This window comes from Giraffa tippelskirchi, chromosome 5, assembly GCF_054371585.1.
Source record: "Giraffa tippelskirchi isolate mGirTip1 chromosome 5, T2T-mGirTip1v1.2.pri, whole genome shotgun sequence".
Lineage (NCBI taxonomy): Eukaryota > Metazoa > Chordata > Mammalia > Artiodactyla > Giraffidae > Giraffa > Giraffa tippelskirchi.
This window is the reverse complement of record NC_137279.1, coordinates 73,999,838-74,024,325: the sequence shown is the minus strand read 5'-3', so window position 1 is coordinate 74,024,325 and position 24,488 is coordinate 73,999,838. Positions and strand designations below refer to the sequence as shown.

The following is a 24,488-nucleotide window of genomic DNA, read 5'->3' as shown; positions in this document are numbered from 1 at the left end:
GCTACAGATCCAAGTTTCCACAGCTCCTTCCTTGGGCTCAGTTACTTTGCTACTGCAGCTCACAGAACTCAGAGGCATCTTTCACCTACTAGATTACCAATTTATTATAAAAGGATGTAACGAGAACATCCAGATGGAAGCGATGCAGATGGCAAGGTATGCAGGAGGGACACAGAGCTTCCATGCCCTCTCCCAGCACTGCTCTCTCCACACCTCCCCATGTTCACCCACCCAGCTCTCCAACCCCATCCTTTCAGGGTTTTATGGCAGCTTGATTACATAGACATGACTGATCAAATCCCTGGCCACTGGCAACCAATGCATCCTCCAGCCCCTCTCCACTGCCCAGAGGCCTGGGGGCTGGGAGGGAAAGTCCCTATCCTCTAACGCTTGGTAGGTCCTCCATACCTGCATCCTTAGGTGGGGGCCAAGGTCACCTCATTAACACAGGAAACACCTTTCTGGCTCTCTGTACTTAGGAACTTCTAAGGGTTTTTGGAGCTCTGTGCCTGAAACAGAGAGACACCAAGGATATACTTCTTATGATAAATCACAGGGTGGCACACCCTTGCCAAGGGGCTGGGGGCATCGAACAGGGTGGAAGCCCCAGGGAAGCCTGCTGCTCTTGAGAAGTGCCCTGTAGTCCACCCAGGCACAGAGCCTGCCTTGCCCTAGGGCTCCAGCCATGGGATGGGGTATGGGTGTGGGCAGGGGTCCCAGGGAAAGCTCCTGAGGATCCTCTGAAGTCTCACAGCCCTGGAGTAGCAGGGGTGCTGGCGCTGAGGCTTCTTAGTGCATTGTCCTGCCAGCCAGCCAGCCAGACCAAGTCAGCTTCAGAGGGACTGCACAAGTGTTCTTTCCCTGTGTCAGAGCACCAGGAAGTTGATGCCCAAAGCAGTTCTTGATTCTGGGCTTTGCTGAGGCACTTGAACCAGGATGTATCCGACCTCTGATGTCAAGCATTTGGGAGGGAGACAGGAGAGCTTTGTTTTTAAACCTTGCATTGAACACACATTGATTTATCTGCTATGTGCCAAGCACTGGTAAGAGTGGGGATAATAAATGATCTGTTACAGTTTTTGTCCTCAGAGAGCTTACATTCTGGCAGGGGAGGCAAAATACAACCAAATAGTATATACTGTGATACATGTTTCAATAAAAGTATAAACCAAGTGTTCTGAGTATACACTGCACAGGGAAGTGCAGTTTCTGTTGGGAGAAATCAGGGAATACTTCCCAGAGGAGGTGACATTTCCTCCAAGCCTTAGTGTATGAGTCGAAGGTTGTTGGTCAAGGAAGTAAGGAGTGTCCCAGGATGTCATCTATTTATTTATTTAACAAATATGTTTTGAATGTAGACCATGTGCCAAGCCCAGGAATGCTGGAGACTTAGTGATACAGTCAAGTAGGAGCAGCACTTTAAATAAATCCCCGGTTTCTGAGGGGAAATACCTGGGTGCCATGAGAGACAACACATGCTGAATGACTGGTTATTTCCTCAAGACAATACAAGTGGGCCTGGGGAACTGGGGTCCAGTCCTGAGTCCCCAGACTCGCCACCCACACATGCTTTTTCCAGCCATGATGTACCTGCTAAACAATGTTCAGGTCACCAGGTCCACCCATGGGTGCTACCAGCCTCCCTGCTGCTGTTCCCCAGGCCTTTCCTCCCACTGGGAAAGTAGTAGAGGAAGCAAATATGATGTGTATTTTTATTAAAATGATATTAAGTCTGTTCTAAAAATATTTTTTAAAATTCTGTGTATCTGGGAGAAACTTGCAGACACCAGGGCACCTGGCCTCCCCTCTCCACGTCTCCCATGCCCCGTGGCCAGGGCTCAACTGAACCTCTGGGAGCCCGAGCCGTGGGGCAGCCCAGGCCATCCGCCCTGGGCCGGTGGGCCGGTGGGACGTGTCGTCCCAGTCTCAGTCCCAGGCACCACCCACCCAGGCTCTGGCATCGTGAACAGAGCTGTGCAGTTCTACACTCGGCACAAATACTCCTAGAACAAGCTGCCAGCCCATGTGACATAGAGTCTTGGAAATTCACAGAATATGAGAAGGAGGTTGTCCTGTACACTATCTGCAATCAGTGGCAATATAGAAATAACTTAAACATGTCAAGAAAGATGAACACACATACTATGCAGAACTGTACAGTCAAGACCATCTCATGCTGTATGTACCCTTACCATTCATTGGATATCATGGCAAAGGCCCTGAGGATAACACCATGTTCATATTATCCTGGGATTATGGAGGATGTTCAGAACAGTGAGAAAAGTTATGATTCATTGCCCAGTTTTACTGCTGCTGCCTGGCTAAGACTTCTTGGCATTGGAAGAAACCAGTCCATGGATATGATGAATCAGTGTAGATCATCAAAAAATTTTTTCCGAAGGAAAACTGCCTATTACCTTTTACCAGTAAAGCTGGTGGTAAAGAACGTGCCTGCAATGCGGGAGACCTGGATTCGATCCCTGGGTTGGGAAGATCCCCTGGAGAAGGGAAAGGCTACCCACTCCAGTATTCTGGCCTGGAGAATTCCATGGACTGTATAGTCCATGGGGTCGCAGAGTCGGACATGACTGAGCAACTTTCACTTTTCAATTGCCATAGACGCATAGTGGGTGGTGCAGGCTGGCTGTGTCACAGAAGATGAGATAAAGATATACACTTAGCCTGAGAAATGCACTATTGATAAGATCATTGATGCAGACCCTCAGGTCTCTGGATCACTAGATTACAGTGTGGTACATAGCTTATATGGGGCTTCCCAGGTGGTGCTAATGGTAAAGAACCTGCCTGCCAATGCAGGAGATGTAAGAGACATAGGTTCGATCATGGGTTGGGAAGATCCCCTGGAGGAGGGCATGGCAACCCATTTCGTTACTCTTGCCTGGAGAATCCCATGGATAGAAGAGCTTGGCGGGCTACGGTCCACAGGGTCGCACAGAGTCAGACACAACTGGAGCAACTTAGCATGCATGCGCATTGTTTATATAACAAAGGATTTATTTATCTGGGTGTACCAATATCTGGTGACGGTTGTATAGCAGTCCCTCCTCTTGACCATATTGTAATGAATCAGTGCAAGGTGATTATTTTGAAATGCTCTAAGGTGTTTGTTTCAATAGATGAGCATACTAATGCTGCAGAGCTTACAAATGTCCTTGAGATAGACCTGTCCCTGGTTAAAAATGTGGTAGCTCAGTGGTTAAGAATCCACCTACCAATGTAGGAGACATGGGTTTGATCCTTGATCCAGGAAGATCCCACATGCAGCAAAGCAACTAAGCCCGTGCGCCACAACTATTGAACCTGTGCTCCAGAGCCTGGGGGCCAAAACTGCTGAAGCTCACATGCCCTGAAACCCGTGCTCCACAACAAGAGAAGCCACAGCAATGAGAAGCAGTCATGGCAATGAGAAGCAGTCATGGCAGTGAGAAGCAGTCGCGGCAGTGAGAAGCAGTCGCGGCAGTGAGAAGCAGTCGCGGCAGTGAGAAGCAGTCGCGGCAGTGAGAAGCAGTCGCGGCAGTGAGAAGCAGTCGCGGCAGTGAGATGCAGTCGCGGCAGTGAGAAGCAGTCATGGCAGTGAGAAGCAGTCATGGCAGTGAGATGCAGTCATGGCAGTGAGATGCAGTACAACTAGAGCGTAGCCCCCGCTCGCCGCAACTAGAGAAAAATTAGCACAGCAGTGAAGACCCAGTACGGCCATAATTAAATAAATAAAACTATTTTTTTAAAAAAAGAAGGGACAAGTAATACATTTGGATCAACTTCATTCATCGTGGAGGAATGTCCCATTCCTAAACAGATTCAAGTAACTCATGAATTTAGTATGAGAATAAAACTTCTGTACATCCTCCACATACTTCGGAATTGGAGCTGTCTATACCAGAGTCTGCATGTAACCAGACCTCTCGGGAGGGCCATGCCCCGTCCAGGGTGAGAAAAGGAAGGGAGACAAATCTGACCCCCAAGCCCTGGTGAATGATGCAGACTTTTGCGGAAGACTTTCTTTAGAAGGTGGAGGGGGGAGGTTACATAGCACACCATAGAGCAATGCCTCCTAAATTTCTTATTTAAACTATTTCTCCCACTTTCTTTTCCATTGGGAACTTCCAAGTCTGTCTTCTTTTCTGTTCCCCTTGAGCCTGCCCAGCCCACTACAGCCTGAATTTCTACTTTGGCTCTCTGTTTCTCCCTCTGGAGCAACAGGTCTCAAACGGGGGTGGTTTTGCACTCCCCTCTCCACTGGGTCATTGGCAGTGACTGGAGACATTTTTAGCAGTCACAGCTTAGAGGAGGCTACTAGCACCCAGTAGGCAGAGGCCTGGGATGCTGCTAAACAGATTCCAGTTGTACAGGAAAGCCCCTCCCATTTCACCTCCCGCACAACAATCATCTAGACTCAAATGTGAACAGTGCAGTTTGAGAAACCCAAACTAAGCCCCACTTAGCCAACTCTCTCAAGTGCCAGGAGGGGGGAGGGGGAGCAGGAAGCCCCGGAGCAGGGCCTGGAGTTTGCTGGATGCCTGTCTCATCCTCAGAATTTCAACAGTGAGCAGGTGTTTCCAAGTCTGAGTATTTGGGAGCAGAGTGACTCCCCTCCTTCCGTTGGGGAGACGTGTCAACCTTGGAATTTTCTGACAAGCTGAATCAGGGCTGTGTCTAGAGCAGAACCACCACAAAAATACAGAAGGAGCCAAGAGCCCCTCGTGGGGCAGAGCAGCCCCCACAGCAGCCAGCCTGGAGTGGGGTTTGCTCAGTGGGGTTCACTCCAGGGCTGGCTGGGTTGGGCTGCAGTGTTTGCCTTGGACAGGCCCGGCTGCATGCTTCGGCACAACTGGGGCAGCACCTAGCCTTCTATCAATAAAACCTGGGCCCTACTCCAGCCGTGCTCGCCTTTTCTAAAAAGCCTGTTTGTGCTGATTTCCGCCTTGGCTCGATTTTCTGTTGCATACCAGGATGGGGCTTTGCGTTCACCTTGACCTCGTCACCTGGTCTGAGCTACCCAAATGTTCAAGTGCCATTTTCAGGGGGCGGGGAGGGGGTTTGTTGCCGGGCCCTGGTCAGAGCTTTGCCAGTTTGGAGGCACATGACTGTTAGGAGGTCTTGGCCTGGTGGCATTTCTCTGCTCTGCTGTTTAAGGAAAAGAAAAATCATTGATCTTCCTCCATCCAGAAGGAACCACTGTTCGTTAACATTTTTACATTTTCTTCCTGTACACTCATACATTTTTCAAAACACAGTTGAGATCATCCTGTCGATAAGCGCTTGGCCTCAACCTTTAAAAAGCAGTAATCCCAAGGTTCAGGCTGTCTTCTCTCTGCCATGCCAGACAGAGGTGGGGAGGGAGGAAGCCGGGACGGGTGTTTGAGGGGGCTGGAACGGGCTTGGAGCCCCAGCTGCACTCAGAAGGTTTGTGGGTTGTGCACGCCTCTCTCAGGTGGAGGAACAGAGGAGGTGTGGCTGCGAGCTGCCCATGCTTTTGTCTGTCTCTCCTTGGAGATCTCTGAGGTCTGGGATGTCTGGCTTTTCTCTTGGGTACCCTTTGCTGACCAACCAAATCCCTTCAAGTCCACCCAGATCCCCTCTTCAGTTTAAGGCTGTTTCCTAGAGGACGTGGTTGCCATCAGCTGAAGACCATAATACGTTGCCAAAACTGCTGCAGTTCCCTTATTAGGGAGCATGCCCCAAAGGCTTTACCCTTCAGGTGGTCCTCTTACCCTGTCACCCCTGTGATGAAAAAATCCCAGGGGCTCCCCAGTGCCCTTGGGACAAAGTGAGACCTCTGCTGGTTTGGCTTGGTCCTTTCCTTGCCTTCCCAAGAGAGGAAGCCCCTGCCCACAGCTGTTGATCCTTACCAGGACCTGTTGCTGCTCAGAGGGGCCTGGCAGCTCTGTCCCCGGGCTTTGGTGCCCCTTTTCTTGGCACGTGGAATGCACAGGTGACTAGACAAAAACATCAGCACTCTCCCTCCCACTCAAATCTCTTGTGGCCGGCGATGGAATCTCATGTCCATCGGGCCCAGATTCCCTCCCCTCCTGGTGGCACTGCAGAACCCAGGAGGAGGATTCAGAAATGAGGCTCTCGGTCCTGGTCTGCAAGTCCAGCCCCGCCCGCTGCAGTTCCCACACCTCCCTCAGGCACTTTCCACACTGAGGACTCTGGCCATATCAATAGTCCACCTGTGCTACTATTTACTTAATATTCCTCTTCAAACAGATTTCTTTTATTAAACTTAAACTTATGTTAGAGGAAAAAGTTTCAATCCTTGAATCACCATTGATGTACTTAGGATTTTTTTTTCCTGACATACATAATTAATATTTAATCTGTAAAATTAAAAAAGCAGTATGCCTAAGGACTGTCTCAGATTCCTTCCACATGTAATTATAGAGCCAGGCATTGTATTAAAATCCTTTCCAGTGCCCTCAGTGGGCAGCAAAGACTGGTCTCTGGTCATCTGGTGCCCCATATACCAGCGCATTGGGTCCAGCCGCTGCCTCCTGGGCACTGTGATCAGTAGAGAGAACTGTAGGGGTACCAGGAAGGAAATTCCAGCCACTGGCACTAAGACCCATGTGCTTTTCCAAAGGAGGGATGGATCTGCATGTACTGACAAGGGATAGTGCCAACAGAGACAAGCCACCCAGTGGTACATACAAGACAATCCATTTGTACTTTGTACGTGTGTGTGTGTGTGTGTAAATTTGTGTGAGAGTGAGGGCCTGCAGGGCACCCAACCAACTGCTGGAAGAGATTTCACCTTGGGAGGGTGTGGGAGGTGGCCAGGGTAGAGTGAGAGAACCCTTGACTTTTGCTGTTTGCTTCAGGGCTATCTGAATAACCCGATGCTGTCCAGATGGTTCTAGTGTAATATTTCTAAAAGATAATACCTTTTTTCTTAAAAGAAAGACCCCTGGCCTGGATGACAGGAGAGCTCGGTTCTAATTCAGACTGTGCAGATGACATTCTGGACATGTGACCGGGCACAAGCCTCTTAGTTCCCCTGAGCCTCAGGTTTCTCCTCTGAGCAATGGTGGTTCTGTGGCTCCAGCAAGAAGATGTAGGTGAAAGCATGTTGGTGTCACCAGGTAACATTCCAGGGCCGTCTCTGGAGCCTTCAACAGCCTTATTGGATTTTTTTTTTAAATCATGTCACCCTATGATGGAAACCTCCGGCAGCTTCCTATTACCCTCAAAATCAGTCTGAATCTAGCTTAGCACACCAAACCCTTCATGGGCTGGCTCTGCCTACTCTCCACAATACCAGAAAGATGCATTCTTCTCCTGGACATAAAACCAGGGCGCTATGGCTTTGTGGTTTGGCGGGTACTCTTGCTACAAGACACGATTATCCCCTTCTTTGCGGCCTGTTATTGCTCTGCTCTGTTGATAAAACCCTGTCCGCCTTAACCAAAGGGACGGGGGCTGGCCGGCTGGCGTTTCAGCCCTCCCAGTCAGGTAGCCCGGCCTTTCTCCGCGTGTCCCCCGGCCCCACCTGCAGCCCCCCGCGGTCCTGCCCTCGCAGGGCGCCCGCTGCAATCGCCTCCCGCGGCCCCTGCAACCGCGGAGCAGTGACCCAGCTGGCCCGGACTGCCGGGTTTCCTGGCTCCCGGCCCTGTCCTGTCTCCGCAGCCGCACCTCCGTCGCCCTGCTCTGCCCCTGCCGAGGGCTCGCTTTTCCGAACCCTTCAGGAGGATGCCCCCGCCCCCAGCCCGGCGCCACACGCCGAACCCAGAGCCGCCACACGGGGGAGCCACGGAGCCGGAAGGGAAGCGCCGCGGGGACCCGGTCTGTCTCTGCAGAGGCTGGGGCTCCCTAAGGAGCATTCCCGATAGATGCGTGTACACCTCTCTAGGGATTCTGGTCCTGGGTGTCCCCTGAAATGCTCTAAAGGTTTATCAGGCTGAATTGTGATAACAACGTTAGCTAACATTTGTTGAGGCACACCATGTGCTCTGTCTGCTTCTTTTATCAATTATTGAGAGAGGGGTGTTGAAATCTCCAACTCTAATTGTAGATTTGGCTACTTCTCCTTCCAATTCTATCTTGTACTTTGAAGCTCCATTATTCAGTGCGTAAACACTTAACATTATTACAGTCACTGGATTAATTGACCCTTTTCATTATGAAATAAACTTCTCTATCTTTGGCCGTATTCTTTGTTCTGAAACCGACTTTGTCCGATGTTGATATAGCCACTGCAGCATTCTTTTGATTACCATTAGCATGTTATTTTTTAATCCATCCTTTTATTTTAGGCTGTTTGTGTCTTTATATTTAAAGGTCATGTCTTACAGAAAGCAAGTAGTTGAATCTTGTTTTTCTTAATCCAATTGGATCATCTCTGCTCTTTGAGTTATTTAGTTCATTTGCATTTAATGTGGTTATTGATATAATTAGATTTGAAGTCTATCATCTTGCTGTTTGTTTTCTATTCGCCCTATTTGTTCTTTGTTTCCTTTTCTTCCTTCTTTTGGATTAATTGAATACACTTTACAATTCTATTTTACCTCATTTGTTGCCAGCCCATCCACAGGTGCCAAAGGAAGGGGCCAGTCCCCAGGCACCTTGCTCCCTCTCCACAGATTTCCCTCCATGCTCTAGAAACCAGAAGTGCTGGCCAAAGCTGTCAGTGATTCCACTCCACTAAACAGCTGCCTCTAACAGGAGCTGCCCTAAGGCCTGTCTGACAGCCCAGGGGAGCTCAGTTCTGATCAGACAATGGGTAATGGCTTCCCAACCAGGAGGCTTGATATCCTGGCTCTAAGGACAGCCAGAGCTCCAGCCCTTACTTCTCTAGAAATGCTTAAGCACTGGAGATGTAGCTCTATGCCCCTCACAGCCCCACCCACTCCTCCCGGCCTAGAATCAGTAGGTGCCTGAGATGACCTCTGGCTGGGCCAGCTCGTCCTGAGGCTCTAAGGAGGCAACAACCCTCTCTAAGTGTAGTAGTGCAAGAGTTGTTCACACATCTCACATCTGTGACCACATTGCCCTGGCTCCTGGAGGACTGAAGAGATCACATGAGGGATGGGATTGTTGGTCAGAAACATCTTTTATGATTCTCTAGTTTCCCTAAAGGGGGGCAGCTAGAAGGCCAACTCCCCAGGCCTGCCTCAGACCCAGCAACAGCCCTCCAGGGCCTCCGCCTCTTAGTCTGGGCTGATCTACCTGTCTTCGGTGTGTGTGTCAGGGCCCTAGCAAAGCTGGCCACCTGATAGCCCAGCAAGAGAAGCGTGGAGAGGGCTAGAAGCCCCGGAAAACTCACTCTCGATGAGTCAGCCTCAGTGGTGTTTAGCCACATACCTCTCACAACAGGAAGTCATCGGGGGAAGCTGAGCTCTGTGCTGTGCACACAGTCTAATGCTGCCAAATGCTGCTCTCAGGACACGGGGTGGCAGTAAGATTCACCCCAGAGAGGACATCTGAGAAAGGCTGCTTCCGAGAGGTGCTGGGAAGGTGGGGGAGGTGTGGCCGTGGGCGGTGAACGTGCGTCAGGAAGCGGGTGGACACGGGAGGGCTCTGACAGGCGGAGGAAACCGAGAGCAAGACCACGAGAGGGGAGGGCGGCTGCTGGGAACACAAGGCGACCGTGTGTGCCTGTAAGGAGGGATGCCTGATTGTGGCTGGAGGTGGGTACGACCTGTAGTCTGGGCACATGCTATGAAGGGCCCTGAAGGACCTGCTCTGGAGTTTAGGATATTGTTGTAGGCACTGGGGTGTCACTGGAGGCAGGACAACTGTGGTGGAAAATTGCCAGACACAGAGGCTCTGGGTTTGAAATCTGATCCCACTATTTATTTGCTCTTTGGCTTTGGGCAAATCAGCCATCCTGAGTCTCATTTCACTCATCTGTTAAAATACGTTCTTACGGGGTTGTGACAATATACAGCCTTGATGTACTCCTTTCCCAATTTTGAACCAGTCCCTTGTTCCATGTCTGGGGGATTAAGTGCAAGAATGGAGTATATGAGAGCTCGGTAGCTTCAATATGACATCTTATTTCATGTTGTTCAGACTGACTGTTAGGAGAAAGCAGGGACTATGTGTTCTTCGGAACACCCAGTCTAGTGCTTGCCATGTAGAAAGTGCTCAGTAATTATTTGTTGAATAAATGAATAAGCTTGATACTATGTCTTGATCCTCAATACTTACTCAATAATCATTAGTTGACATCTGAATGGGAAGATTTTAGGATACACTAACCCTGATCAGATCTCAGTCTAGAAGGGTAACTTTGGCAACAAGACAGTGGGGAGTTTGGAGGAGTTGAGATGGGAACAAAGGAAATTATTGGAAGGCTTTGCAGTAATCTGTGCTAATGGCATCTATCAGATAGGAAATTCTAAAGAAGGGGGAGCAGGGGGAAGGTGAGACCCTGAATAATCAGCTCCGTTTGGACCTGTTGAGAGGGAGGCCATAGTGGGGAGGGCTGGGTACCTGGTGAAGGCATCCATCTAGAGTACCTGGGGGACAGGGCATCATGAGACAGGTCAAGTGTGGTTGATGCCATTGGCCTAGACTCAGCTCCCAGGGACAGTGTGAACACAGAGCTGGGTGGAGAACACAGTCAGTGGCTGAACTCTGGAAAACCCCAGTGAGCCAAAGGGAAGACAGGGTCATAGGCAGACTCCTGACTTGTCTGTGACAGGCTCCAATGCCAGGCAGGGTGACTGTTCTGCGGACGGTCAGGGGGTAGGTTCTGCATGCACTGTGTGCACTTGTGCAGCGCATTTAAGGGTCTGGCTCTGGAGTTAGACCAGCTGGGCTGATTTGACTCCACCAGGAACTAGCACGTCTGACTGTGTGCAGGATACTCAACCTGCCAGAACCTCCTCTTCCACTCTGTAGAGATATTGAACTGTAGCCTCCTCTCCCGTTTGCTGTAGGGATTAAATGAAATGAAGCACATAAAATTACTAGGACAGCATCTGCACAAGGCAGCTAATAAAGTCACTCCAAACGGTTTCTGGGGTGGGTTGGCACCTCACCTGGTTTTCGGCCTCTGAATATGTTTGTCGGTCATGAGGCCCCAAACCTGATCTCTGGACCCCTCCATTGGTCCTGGATGAGGAGACCTGAGGTTCAAAGTTGCTGAAGTTCCCATAGCAAGCTAGAGTTGGAGCTGGCCTGGAATACCAGCCCCCTGGCTTTCATTTTTGCACCACAGCTTTCCTGGAACACAGACCCACAGGGTGGATTTGACAAGGGATCTGGCCACGTGTCAGGATGGCATCTGAGAGAGGAAGAAAGTTTCAAATGATGTCTTTCATCATCTGATGCTCTGAGACAGAGAAGTCACCCATCCACCACTTCAGTGGGGCTTTCTGAATCTACCCCCCTCCCCCAAACAGGGATGCCATTGCTCTGGGGCTCTGGATGCTGCAGCTTCAGGTTCAGACTCCTCTTTCTGGGACCAGGAACAAGAACAGTCAGTTCCTATCCTTAGCACGTTCACTTCCAGAAGCATGAAGGGCTGTTTCCTAGGCTCTTCCTGCTGCCTTCTCCCCTCCCACGGCCAGGTTATCACCACTGTTGATTATTCATGGGGAAGAGGTGCAGACAGGGTCACTGGGCACTGAAAGGAATCCAGTCTTCCTCCCTTTGGGACTATGGAGCTTCAGTCTGGATTTTTCCTCCTGGAGGCTGGCCAACTTGTATCACATGTGATCTTTGCTGGCTTCAAAGAGTCCCAGGGTCCTCGCCAGCACCGTCTCTGCTTTGCTTGGCTTCCTTCCAAGCCTAGACTCATTGACAGGTGGAGTAGGGTAGACATACAGACACCAACTAGGCTTTGAAAATATGTCATGACCTATGATGGAACATATTGCTTCCCTCGGTTTCCTCATCTGTGAAGTGGGAGTAAAACCTGCTATCAAGGTTGCAGAGCAACCCAACTGATGAGGTGAAGGGACTTTGAAAAGACCTATTCAGATGTCAATTTTCATAATATTTGAACTGGCAGGGAGCAACACCCTAAAAGAATATGGTGTCACTCAGGCCTTTTCCTAAGTGGATCTGGCATCTAGTGTGCTGCTCACAAGGAGAGTCTCACACTGACTCCTGGGGTACTTTGAAAAGCTTGTTATTAGCTGTATTTTAAGATTGTACATTTTGAATGTGTAGTGCTGCAGTTGCTCTGCAGAGGTCAGTGTGTACTCCAAGGACACAGTGTGGCCCGAGAATCTGGGGCCTATTTTTCCCTTAAATATTGAATTCCCACTGAGCAACGAGGCTCCTTTTATAAGGAAACGTGTTCTTTCACTGGCCAGACAAAGCAGGCAGGCTGTTGCTGATGGCCCAGGGGTCATGCAAATCCCCCTCCCTGTAGTGTTCACCATCCTGACATCGGCCCTGGAGGTGCTGGTGAGGCCAAAACTAGCTTCCTTTCCCTGGACCATAGTCTCTGGGGTAAACCACCCCCCAACAAAGTGAAAGTAAAGTCACTCAGTTGTGTCCCCATGGACTATACCATATGTGGAATTCTCCAGGCCAGAATACTGGAGTGGGTAGTCTTTCCCTTCTCCAGGGGATCTTCCCAACCCAGGGATCGAACCCAGGTTTCCTGCATTGCAGGTGGATTCTTTTACCAACTGAGTTATGACGGAAGCCTCACCCAACAAAACAGTCTTTAAAATATTCATTTGAAGAGCAGATTGCTCCAAAACCTACTTTCAACCTCACTAACGTGAGTTCATCCCTGGAAACACGTGGTAGCTCACCCCAGCCCCTCCCCACCTGGTTCCCTCCACTTGTTATCTCCTGGCCAGGGCAGGCGGCTACTGGTATCAACTGTCCCAGAGCTGGGCAGCTCAGCGGGCCGCGGCATGGGCTCTCAGCTAGCTCCTGTTCGTGCCTGCCAGGCGCTCGCAGGCTTCTGGAAAAAAGACTGTGTGGGAGGATGGAGCCAAATTGGGCTGCAGTTGAAACCATCCTGAGCACTGACGGATTTGACTAAGACGGGGGAGGAAGAGGGTTCCTCGCAAAAGTAGCCAGAGCTTAAAATGGAGCTGGCAGCTTGCAGTCTGGGGGCTGAGTCTAGCCCTTTACCCAGCTTGTGCCCCAAGACAGGATGCTTTTTGGAACTACAGGAGACACAGACTTGGAGAAAGTCCTGATAACCCCTCTCAGCCACTCTGAGCGTTTCCAGGGCCCCCAGGGCCCCCAGGCCATCAGACTCCACGAGCATGGTGCCCCTGAGGTTGCTAGGCTCTAAGGCTTGTTTTCTTTTCCGGAGACTCCAAGCCCCTCTCTGCTGAAAGACAGCACACACAACGCATCAGTCCCATCTCTTCTGAGAGACGGCATCACACTAAGAGCACAGGCCCTAGGACTGCCAAGACCCGGGTCTGAGTCCCAGCACACTTGTCCTACCAATGTGACTCTGAGCTTCGGTTTCCTCACCCGTAAAAAGGGAATAATAATCTCTATCCCGAGGCTGTTGGGAAATGACAGACTGCATGTAAATCACCAGGCACAGAGAGTAACTGCTGTAGGTGAATTTGAAGGATTCAGCCCTAGTCCGAGGAAGGTGTTCCTTCATCCAGCCTAATGGAGAAATGTAATTGAGCTGTCCTTGATGAGGATGACAACATCTGGCAAAGACCCCTCTTGGCCAGACCCCGCGCCCCCCCCCCCCCCGCCCGGAATTAAATGCACTACTAACCTGGGTGGTGTCTGCAGGCGCCTTTAGAAACCTGAGGCTTCCTGGGGCCAAGTTCCTGGGGTGGGTAGAAGGGCCTGCTTACTCTGCAGATTGCTATAACTTTGCATCTGATTTGCATATGCTTGGAGGTGGGGGGGCCCTGCAGTTTCTTCTGGCATTTCCGAGTTAAAATATTGCTGCTTCTCCAAGCAGGCCAGATATTGATTTTCTTCCCCTGCAGTCACTTCTCTAACCACTCCGATGGGCCTGGCTCCTTCACCCAGGAATGGGGAATGAGAGGGTGGAGGAGGCAGAGGATGGGGGGAAGGGAGGCGCGACGGTGTGGGCCTAGGAGCTCCTGCTACTCCTGAACCCCAGCCGTTCTAGGGGAGGAGAAGGAGCTGCGACCAGGAGGATGAAGACAGTACAGAGGGCATTTTCTCCCTCGTCCCATCCCAGTTCATTCCCGCCCGGCATCCCTGCTCTGACTCTGGGGATGCCCCGGGTCCACTTGCCAGTGTGGTCCAGCGGCAGGGTGGGGATGCGCAGGCCTGGGGCGGGAGGGCCCGGAGGGGCGTGGCGACCGCCGGGGCCTGGAGGAACCTTGCGAGAGGAAGTGGCTTCGAACCCCTCTGCGCAGCGCGCGGGGCAGGAGCGGCGCGGAGGTGGGGGCCCTGCCGAGAAGGGCTCGGCGCGGGGTGGAGCGGGGCGCCAGCGCGGAGGGCGCGAAGGCGCAGATGCCCAGTGAGTTGCAGAGCGAGGTGCGTCGCGCGGCGTCCAGGTCTGACCGCCTCCGGGAGACAGGTTACCCCGCCGCCTGAGCCCTTCGGGCCCCAGTGTGAAAAGCGAGGCGGCCGGCGCCGGGTCCGCCCGGTAACGGACTCGCTCCCCGGCGGGGCTAGAAGCTCGCGCCGCGGCCGCCTGGTGAAGGGTCCCGGCCTCCCTGAGCCTCACCCCGAGCGCCCCCAGCTGATGCCCTCGCAGCCTCCGGCCGGGGCTCCGGGCTAGATGACGGTGGACAGCAGCATGAGCAGTGGGTACTGTAGCCTGGAGGAGGAACTGGAGGACTGCTTCTTCACCGCCAAGACCACCTTCTTCAGAAATGTGCAGAGCAAACGTCCTTCGAAGGTAAACGTAATGATACAAGAGGCTTTCATGGGGGGGAAGCAAGCTCTGTGGTCTAGAAGGGAAACCTGGCTCCTGGCAGACAGGCTGTCAACATCTTACAGGAGTGGGTGGGCAGTTGCCCTGCGGGCCCTCTTGAACTTGTTGACTGAGCGGACCCGGATTGGATCTGGAGCCCTTTGGGGACCACCGGCAAACACTGGTCTTTTTTTTTTTTTTTTTTTTAATGTTCTTTTCAGCATTTCCTGTCCCCGGACCTTTTCAAAATGGCTCTCTAGGATTTGGGGACAGCGCTTGGCTCCTGGTTGGGTGACATGCTCACCTGTGCCTGGAAGGGTGACCTTCCCCCAAATCCGAGCTCTGAAGCTCCAGGTGGCAAGTGGACAGCCCCTTGTCCCTCATTAAAGATAACATTGCTAGGTTGAGACTTCCGTATTGCAAATGGCCAGAAACCATCTTAAAACACAGCCCAGCAACTTTGCAGAAGTCCAGGGTGTTTTTAGAAGCAAACTAAAACTTCTCTCCTAGGTCATTGTGCTGCTACCATGTTGACTTCCTGAGCTAGCTAGGGGTAACCTAAAGGGGTTTGCGTGTGTCCCCTAACGCAGCTGTGTATGCTAGACATCCAGCTCACCTGAGTCCGCTGGCCGCACTCTGCCCGTTGCAGCCATGTGTCTGCTACATGGCAGTGGCGACAGAGCTCTATTTATTTGTTTTGTTATCTAGATGAGAGGACTGCAAGCCAGGTCCTTGCCTAAATGGGCCTGTTTGTAGACAGAAGTGAGTGGTTACATTTTATAGGTGTATGCAGGCTCATAATTAATTCAGCAGTCCTACATCGAGTCAAATTAGCTAAAAACTTCCCCAGATCTGACTCTGGGGCCTCTGTAGTTAATAATTCATCTTGCCTGTAGGCCCCACATTTGCTAGGTTCTGCCCATCAAACAAATGCACTGTGAGAGGACGCCCAAGAATCAGCAGAGAAGTTTTCATTTTAGTGTTCGAAGAATCAACTACAACAGGCCTGTGCTCTGGGGCACCCCTTTGAGAAACTGGGGCAGGGGGTCAGGAGGGCTCATGCGGAGAGCATGGCTGCTAAGGGAGAGTGTCCAGCTCTCCCCTGGGGTTCTTGCCTCAACGTGTATACCCCCTTCTACCCTCACCCCCACCCATATACATATTTAAGGGCACTCCAGCTGTCTAGGGTCTTTATTTAGGCCAGTGGATCTCAGCCTTAGCTGCACACTGGAATTGCCTACTGAGATTTAGAAAATATGGGTTCTTGGGTCCCACAGCACAGAAGTCTGATTTCATTGGTCTGGGGTGAAGCCTGGGCATCAAGATTTTGAAAAGCTCACCTGTTACTTCTGAGATGCAACTGAGGTTGAGAACCATTGCCCTAGAGAGTTTTGCTGCTGCTGGGTAGGAAATGGTTCCTGTTTTTAGAACAAAGTTTAGCTGCTGCACTTGCTGCCAGCCAGGCTGTAATCCCTCGGCCCTAGAAGGTGGGCTTTTTGTGCGATTGGGTAGAGGAAGGGGCACGGCAGAGCTGAGGCTTCTTTCACATGGCAGATAAAAAAGGTATCTGTTTCTGGTGATTCTTGGGAGAAATAGGGATATTTTACAATAAAATATGCAGGGGCTTCCCTGGTGGCTCAGATGGTAAAGAATCTGCCTACAATGCGGGAGACCGAGGTTCAGTCTCTGGGTTGGAAAGATCCTCTGGAGAAGGAAATGGCAACCCACTCCAGTGTTCTTGCCTGGAGAATTCCTTGGACAGAAGAGCCTGGCGGGCTACAGTCCATGGGGCCACAAAGAGTTGGACATGACTGAGTAACTAACACTTTCACTTTTTTTTCATACTGGCGTGGGGAGGTGACTTGTTTTTTGACCCAAATAGCCTTCTCTCATTCTCCCCCAAAACCCTTTCCAGGGATCACTCTTGAAAACACACTTTCAGCTTTGTACCTACGTCCCCTCTCTCTTTGCAACCGCAGTAACTCCAGCTTTGTCTGGTTCTTGAATCCATTGCATGGCATGAGGTCTCTGCACAGCCCCCTACCTCGTTTTCGCAAGTTTGTAAGCCCTCAGAGGGTGGGAATCCCTTCCGAGAAATGGATTTTATTGAACCCCACATAGGGTGATAAGGATAATGCCTCAGAGAGAGAGAGATGGACATGGCCCCTCTTGTCCTTGGCCTCTGCCCAGCTACAGTGTGTGCGGAGTCTTGACTGAGATTCAGAACTGCTGTTGGAGACAGCTTCCTCAGCACCAGCCTTGCCATCTGTACAGCCCTCTCCACGGAGACGGGGTGCAGGGCCGCCTCTCGTTTGGGGGCAAACACTGGGTGGCACCACTGGCTGTGCAGGGGTGCACGTCGCTGGCGTAGGAACCAGGATGCTTCATCCACATATCTCAGTCTCCTGTCCTTCTACATGCTTTTCCAGCTTTAAAACACTTCAGGTCTCTCTTCTCCCTTGGAGCCACCTCTAGAAAGGATTTCCAAGAGATCGGCCATATCCTGGCCCCATTCTGACTCCTATCATTGCTTTTTTCCCTACCCAGTCTGAGTTCCCAAGAGAATTTCTCCTTCCTGTCTCCAAGGAAAGGCATTTATGTGTTTCCCGGTCGCCGAGAGACTGAGGCCCTCATTCGGGAAAGGCCTGAGCCGGCGTCTATAAATAGCCTTGTCAGAGCAACCTGTATCTGCCAGTCTGTCGTGTGCCTGGCTGGAGCGGAACAGCGAGGGGAAGCCTCCCGCGGTCCTGGGAGCCTTCACTGGCCCAGCCTCCAGGGAGCTCCCGAGACCTCTGTCCAGCCCTTTCAGTGGGGGGCAGGAGCGTGGGGGAGAGAGGGGCCATGCGCAGCCAGGAGGCCCTGAAGGTGGAGCGGCAGCACCAGAGGAAGTGGGGCCAGGCCCTGGGCCCAGCTGGTTCCCTCCGTTCAGAAAGCAGCAGCTCCGGGGCCCCAGCCCTCCTCTGAGACGGCCACAGAGCCCCAGTCTTCAGTCTGTTTCAGGGGGCGGAGGTGGTGCCCTGCAGGGACTTCTCCCTTGGCTGCTGGGCACGATTAGGTCATTTGCCCTGGATCATGTCTCCAAATGGAGCCCCCGGTGGCTTGGGGGAACCCCAACCTGAGAGCTCAGAAGTGCAGACCAAGCAGCTCTCCAGAAGGTGGCCATACGGTCACCTGGTTCAAGACATTGGCGTCAGGGTAGGAGTCATTCGAGGCCACCCAGCAAGTTCCTCACGGACCCCCAGGGTTGGAACCTGTATTTCTCATCTCCCAGCCCGGAGGTTTTTCTGCTTTAGGCCCACAGAAGGCAGGGTTTGGTGATTTGTGGGCCTGGTGCCTGTGATCTCTGACCGTCCCTGCCAGCTACTCCTGTCTTCCTGTCTGGGATGTGACCCTAGAAGGGAGGTGAGCTTCACTCCCCTCAGTTCCCCAGGTGCCTGCAGGGGCGGCAGTTCCGGGCTCTGAACTCTGAGCAGGGACACGGACACGCTGAGTTTTCTCTGCATGTTCCGCAGGCTCTGGGACCCCAGGCACCACCCAGACCACTGGGGTGAATGCTTTGGGGACACAGAAAGCCTCCTGCTTGCAGAATGTCCGAGCTGGAAGGACCCGAGTCTAGCAACTGTTTACAGATGGAGAGGCTGAAGCCAGAGAGGCACGAGGTCATCAGCAGACCAAACATCTGGCTGGGTGGGGTCTCTTGAACACCTTGTCAGGAGCTTTTCTGGGTCTTCATCACTCAGTGGTGACAGGGACAGTCCTTGTCCACTCAGAGCCTTCTACACAGTGGAAGAAGCCAAACAGCCTCAGGCTAGGAAAGGGGTACGGGGTCCTTGCACCCCTCTGTTCCTAAGGCACAGTATGGCCCACGAGTGTTCATTCTACACTTGGTACTAACAGGGGTCCCTGTCATCAGTCCCAGAATCTTACAAGTTCTTCTTAGCATCTCTCCTAGGTAGTGCTTGCTGTATCTTTGTCGTGTGTGTTTTCTTTGTGGCTACGGAGGCAGAAGGTTGGGCTCTATCTGTGGTTAAAGTATAGTATATACTTAAGCACAGCTGGAATGTATTCCCATCCCCCCCCTCCCCACCCCGGGCCCTTCCTGGTCTACATTGACACCATTGATTTTTGAAAAATTTAAGGAAGATGCAAAGAGGAAGGGGCGCAGTCCCAGAGGTCACAGGACAAAGCCACTCCCAGTTCCATCTTTGCACTTGCCTCCTCTCCTCTCGCCTGGCCGCTTGGCCCCTCCGTGGACAAGGCTCTATGGTTCCAGGGACGTCATGCAAGCCTGACCAGTCAGGGAAATCCCTATCTCTCTGCCTGCAGCAGGCGTACCCAGGCCTCCGCCTCCATACCTGCCCCTGACCTTCTTGGCGTGAGAAATAAAGGACACTAAAATAAGTTAGTTCCAAATTTGAACAATAAAGATAAAAATCTTCAGCGCCGCTGGACCATCTCTACTGTTTTATGTGCTTTCTCGGAAGCCTGCCCAGCCCACGACTCACCTCTCCACGCTGGCAGGGCCTGCAATACCCTCCCTCTGGGGCTGGAGTCTGTGGGGCCCAGCGGCCTGCTGCTGCTCTGGCCCTTCTCAGCATTGCTTTTCTCCATGACGATGGTAAGCCGTGTGAGATCAGGACTCGCGTCCCCTGCAGGTGCTACGCAGCAGCAGCCACTGCTTACAGAAGCCAGCGCTGGCTGAATGCTGGTCAAGTTTAATCGCTGCGCCGTCTCTCTTGCATCCTATGTAATCAGGGTGGACTGACATGTCACAAACAGCCCCATTATTTTCAGTCCTCAGATACAACAGACGCTTATTTCCCTCTTTAAGGAAAGTTACATTGGCAGGTGGGACTCAGGATGACACGTGGGAGAGTCTGTGGGTCAGGCCCGGAAGTGGTGTGTGTGTTCTACGCCCCTGGCCATTGGCCAGAACTCAGTCACGTGGCCACTCCTAACCACAGGGAGGTTGAGAAATGAAATACAGCTGTGAGCCCAGGTGGACGAGGAGGCCGGTTGTGGTGAACACTTAGCCGTCTCTGCCACGCATCCCTCCTCCCACCTCTGCCCAACCACCTTGGGAAACTCTGCTCTGCTCTCTTGGTGAAGGGCTGCAACCCTTGTCTCTTTGACTTTGTACCTCTCTGTCTGTCACCGAGGAGGTGCTGTTCCTGGGGTGGGTGACCCTATCTCCCCCAGCTACACTGGGAACTTTTGGAGGAAAGGTGCTTTTCCTTACTCAGCACTGCCCTGATTCCTGTTAGCATCTGAAGCCTTCAGTGGTGCTCACGGGTTGACCCTGGCCACTGACATCGGAAATCTCTCTTTGGATCGCTTTTTGATAATGGACAGTCAAGGGCCCCACTCTAGACTTCTTGGCTCCTGACTCTTTGAAGGTAGGACCTTCAAATCTGCTTTTGTAAAATACATCTCCCTTGGTGACTCTCATAGAAAGTCTGAGAACCACCTGTTTAGGAAATATTTGGTAATTGATGGCTCCAGTTGGAATGTAAGATGAGCATTTATGACAGATTCCTAGGCTGGAAGCCCAGGAGACTTTTTGTTCCTGGTCACTCAGCTAAGTAGAGACAGCCCTGAGGACCCAGAGCCCCGGGTGCCTGCTCAAAGCAATCTGCATTACTCTCAGCACTGCATGCTGGCAGGGATGTTGAGGGGATAGTCCTTGGTGATCATGACTGGTTCATGATGGAACAGAAGCCACACAGAACTGTAAGCCAAGTCCTGGCTTCTCAGCTCAACTCCAGCTCTTAGCTGAGGGGCTGTGGCCAAGACACTTCAACCCTCCAGACTCAGGCACTTCATCTGGTCCTTTCAACGAGTGTCACATGAGCCTGTCCTTTTCTACTTTAACTGAGAGTCCTTCCCCACTTTGCATGGGAGCAGAGCCTTCTTAGCAGTTTCTCATGGGACTGGCAGAGAGAGATCCTGACTGCTAAGTGCTCTAAATTGTAAGGACTTCCCTAGGGTGGGGTTGGGAAAAGGGCCTGAATGGTTGACACGAGCTCCTTCTCCAGGACCACCTGGGACTCACCCAAGACATCCTCCCTTTTGTGTTCCAGATTCCTCCATTCCCACTCAACCCTTTCTCTTCACACGTTTAGACTTTATCCAGACTTGGCCCGCTTTTTCCTCTAAAGTTACAGCTCAGCACACATGTAACACCCATTCACCCACGTTGTTTTGGGAGAAAGGAAAATTTTACACAGCTCTCAACCCTGAATCCCAGCTCTTAGTTTACACCGTCAGGCTGGACGCTGGATCCAGGTTCCAAGCCATGAGCTGGACAGGGAGGCGCCATCAGGCTCACCCTGGGTGCCCAGCAGCCTGTGTTCCCAGCCCTCTGCTGATCTTGACTCGCCAGGTAACCCACACCTGTGTGCTTTTCAGCTCTGGGATCCTCCTGTATGGAGGACCGAGACCTGTCTTCGTTCAGGACCTCATTTCCTCTTCTGAATGGCTCGGTCTACCCATAAGATAGCACCCCAGTCCTGGCAAGGCATATTCTCTGGGGATAAGAGGACCAGATCAATTTGCCAGGAACCAGGGGCATTTAATTGCAGAACCAGGAGGTAGAGGCAGAACGCTGCAGGTTGGACTCGCTGAGCCAGCGGCGTCTGTCCGTGGTTCTGTTCTGGTTCCCATCTCTTCTCCTCTCCCACCCCACCCCAGCTTTATGTGCAGCTCCCCAGACTACATCCCCCATCTCACTTCTCTTCTTAGCTGTAGAATAAAGTTTTCTGTAGCCTGTCGGAGGTCTCTCATGCCCCTCAGATGCCTAAAATTTAATGTGTCCAGAACCAGCTCGTAGCTTCACCCATGATTAATCTCCCTCCCTGTCTCTGCCTTGTCCTCCTAGCCCCCCACCTTTGGCACCTGAAGGATCTCCCCTCTCACACCTTCCATCCAGTCTGTCACTGTGGCTTCTGCCTCCATGATGTGGTCTATCCTTTCTGTCCCCCACCCTGCCCTACTTAGTTGGGGGCTTGTCAACTCTTCCCAGGATGCTCCAGGAGGTCACCCAACCAGTTTCCCTTCTGTTTCCTCCCCTTCTGTGTACCCTGCATTCGATAGCATGCCATTCTGGTGTCCCAAAGCCTTCAGGGCCTCCCCTTTACTTCCAGAACAAAGTCCACACTGGTTCCTGCCTGTTAATGTTGCATCCAAAATGCCGCAATGCCTGGCCTCAATCAAAACGCTGTGTTTTCAATTTTCTTATAGCATGGGGCCAGGGGGTCGGGGGATACAGAGATGGATAAAATGTATAAAGACCTATGGCCCCAGCCACACTGTGCAGCAGACCCCAGTTGCTCCCCTTCCCCACCCGTGAAGGGTTTGTTTGGATGGAGGCCCGTGGGCAGAGGGTCCCCTGGGGGAGGACATTGCGTCTGCCCTGCAGCCACATGGCTTTCATCAGGAGGTGGTGGCAGCTCCCAAGATTGGGCGGGGGTGGGGGGACTGACCCCCAGAATCAGAGGGCCTGGGCGTAGATAACCCAGGAGGGGGCTGGGGACAAGCTGGCAGCGACAGGACTGCAGCCACCGTGGCGGGGAGGGGGGGGGTAGTTGGAGGAGATCAGCTTAGCCTGTGAAAAGCAGCGACTCCTGGAGCTGGAGGAGACTGTGATGGGTCGTTACAGCCATTCCCTTGTTTCTGAGCAGCCCTACATGTAGTTCCCACAGGTAGGGGAGGGAACCTGTGCTCATCACACCGTCGTCCTCCAACCCATTTATCAGCCCTTCCTTGTCCATGGTGCTACACAACGTGGCTCCAGCTGGTTGGATCCCTGCTGCCCGTGAGGCTACAATCCTAGGTTAAAAAAAAAAAAAGTAGGGAGGGCGGCAGCGTGTTTCCACCTGACAGACCACACTGGCAGAGTTTCTGTTGCTGTCAAGCCAGAAGGCTGGCACGTTCAACGAGGTCCTATGTGAGAGGTTTTAGCCAAGGGTGAGGCCCACACCCCACGCTCACCCAACTCCAGAACACACACTCTTCCCACCACACCCACCACACACGTGGCATCTTGGGTGAGAGTCAAGTTTTGAAAGGCTCCAAATAACCTCAGGTATCCCAGCTCTCGTCTGGTCACCTGCTGCAGGAAGCTGTCTTTATATTATTTGTTCTTTGCCTGATGTTAAAATCCAGGCAGTTTTCTCCTGTTCGGGTCTTGGGAAACCTGATCACCGTACACTATCAGCATCCCTTCACCAGCTTCGAGTCTGCGAGTCCCTCCTTCTCCTCCTTATCTCCTGTCTCTCCCTGAGCATGAGGGGTGGTGTTGGGCTGTCCCCCACACTGTGATGTGGGCGACAAGAGGCACGGGGGCTTCAGGGACCAGCCTTGCAGCAGAGGATACGAGACCAGGCCCTCTGTTGGCCTGAACACATGGAGAGGCAGGTACAACCGTGGGCAGGTACAACCTCCATAGTCATACATGGCTGGGAAAGTGTGCGTTAGCGAGGAGAATGGGCGTGTTGGTGGGTCCCGGTGTTCATAGAACATTTCCAGTTGCAACTTGATGCTTCCTTCTTTCTGCTCCCCGAAAACCACCATATCCTCCTCTCCTACCCCTCATTTTGATGGTCTATAATTTTCTGGATGAGGAACCGTATCTTGTTTAGCACTGTGTCCCCGGCACATGGCAGGCACTAAATGCATGCTTGATAAAGGAGGAGGGGGCTTGGAGGTTCTTCCTCACAAAAATTCTTTCCCTAAGGGGTGGTGGGCGCTCCCGGAGGGCACACACAGAGCACTTTAGGCTAAGCGTGTGAAAGCGGATCTCGGGACTGTGAGAAAGGGAAACTTGCTGAGATTCGGGATGCAGAATCAATGGATTTTTCCAGTGACTCTGAAAAGAAAAATCTCATTGAGTGAGCAGAAAATGCAAGGACAACTTTCCAAACAGAGCGGCTCCTCCATCCCGTCTGTGATTGCTCAGCTGTTTGCCCTGCAGGGTGAGGGCGGGCAGCACTGGGTCACTAAGCAACTGGGCCCTGGCAGCTGCTGGCAAGAGTTGGGCTGGCCCGTCCTCCGGGGGGGGGGCCCCCAGGGGGTCGGGGCAGAGGGCCCACGCAGGGAGAGCCTTGGGGATTTCTCCTGTCTGCCTTTCAGCCGTGGGAGTGGCAGGGTGGGGAGCAGGGAGTCAATACACGTCTCCCTTGTTTCACTTTCCCAGTTTAATTCTAAGCAAGTGAAGACCCTGGGTTGGTGATCCCAGTACTTTGAGCATTCTCAGACAGCCCAGCTGGACTGGGCAGGGACTCCAGGCCCTCAAGTGGGCCCAGCAGTGGGCCTGGGAACCCATGCCCCCAACCTTCCCTCTGGGTGACCTCAGGAGGCCTCCCTGCTCTCAGCCTCATTTTCCCCTTCTGTAAAATGGGGAGACTCGGCCCTCCAGGGGAGAGTAATTGCTAGAGAGGGCCCAGCATCTGGCTGTGAGAATGCATGGAGAACTCCTGGGTTTGGGATGATTAAGGCCATCTTGAGAAATGCAGATGGGGGTTGAACTGTGATGTGAGGAGGTAGGGTTCTCCATGGGGGTGTGAGGAGTCATAAGGCTCTGTTCACAGAACAGAGAAACGGCAGGAACCGGGTCTGTTGGGAAGTGGTTAGAATTTAAAATAATAATTATTGGGCCTAATGTGTGCCAGGCACTGTTCTAAGTGTG

At 52.3% G+C, this 24,488-nt stretch overlaps 1 protein-coding gene across 3 annotated transcripts in view; it reads left to right on the top strand.

Annotated features, from left to right (window-relative positions):
* The window catches only part of RASSF5 (Ras association domain family member 5), a 73,136-nt gene that overhangs the window by 27,399 nt on the left and 21,249 nt on the right, over positions 1-24,488 (top strand). The window contains exon 1 of one of the 3 annotated variants that reach the window (XM_081493276.1): positions 14,295-14,788. The exons of the other annotated variants lie outside the window; for them this stretch is intronic. Within the exon in view, the coding sequence (XP_081349402.1) occupies positions 14,669-14,788 (120 nt within the window). The 5' untranslated portion in view covers positions 14,295-14,668. Of the gene's footprint in view, positions 1-14,294; positions 14,789-24,488 lie in introns of those variants that run through there. 3 annotated transcript variants of the gene reach the window in all.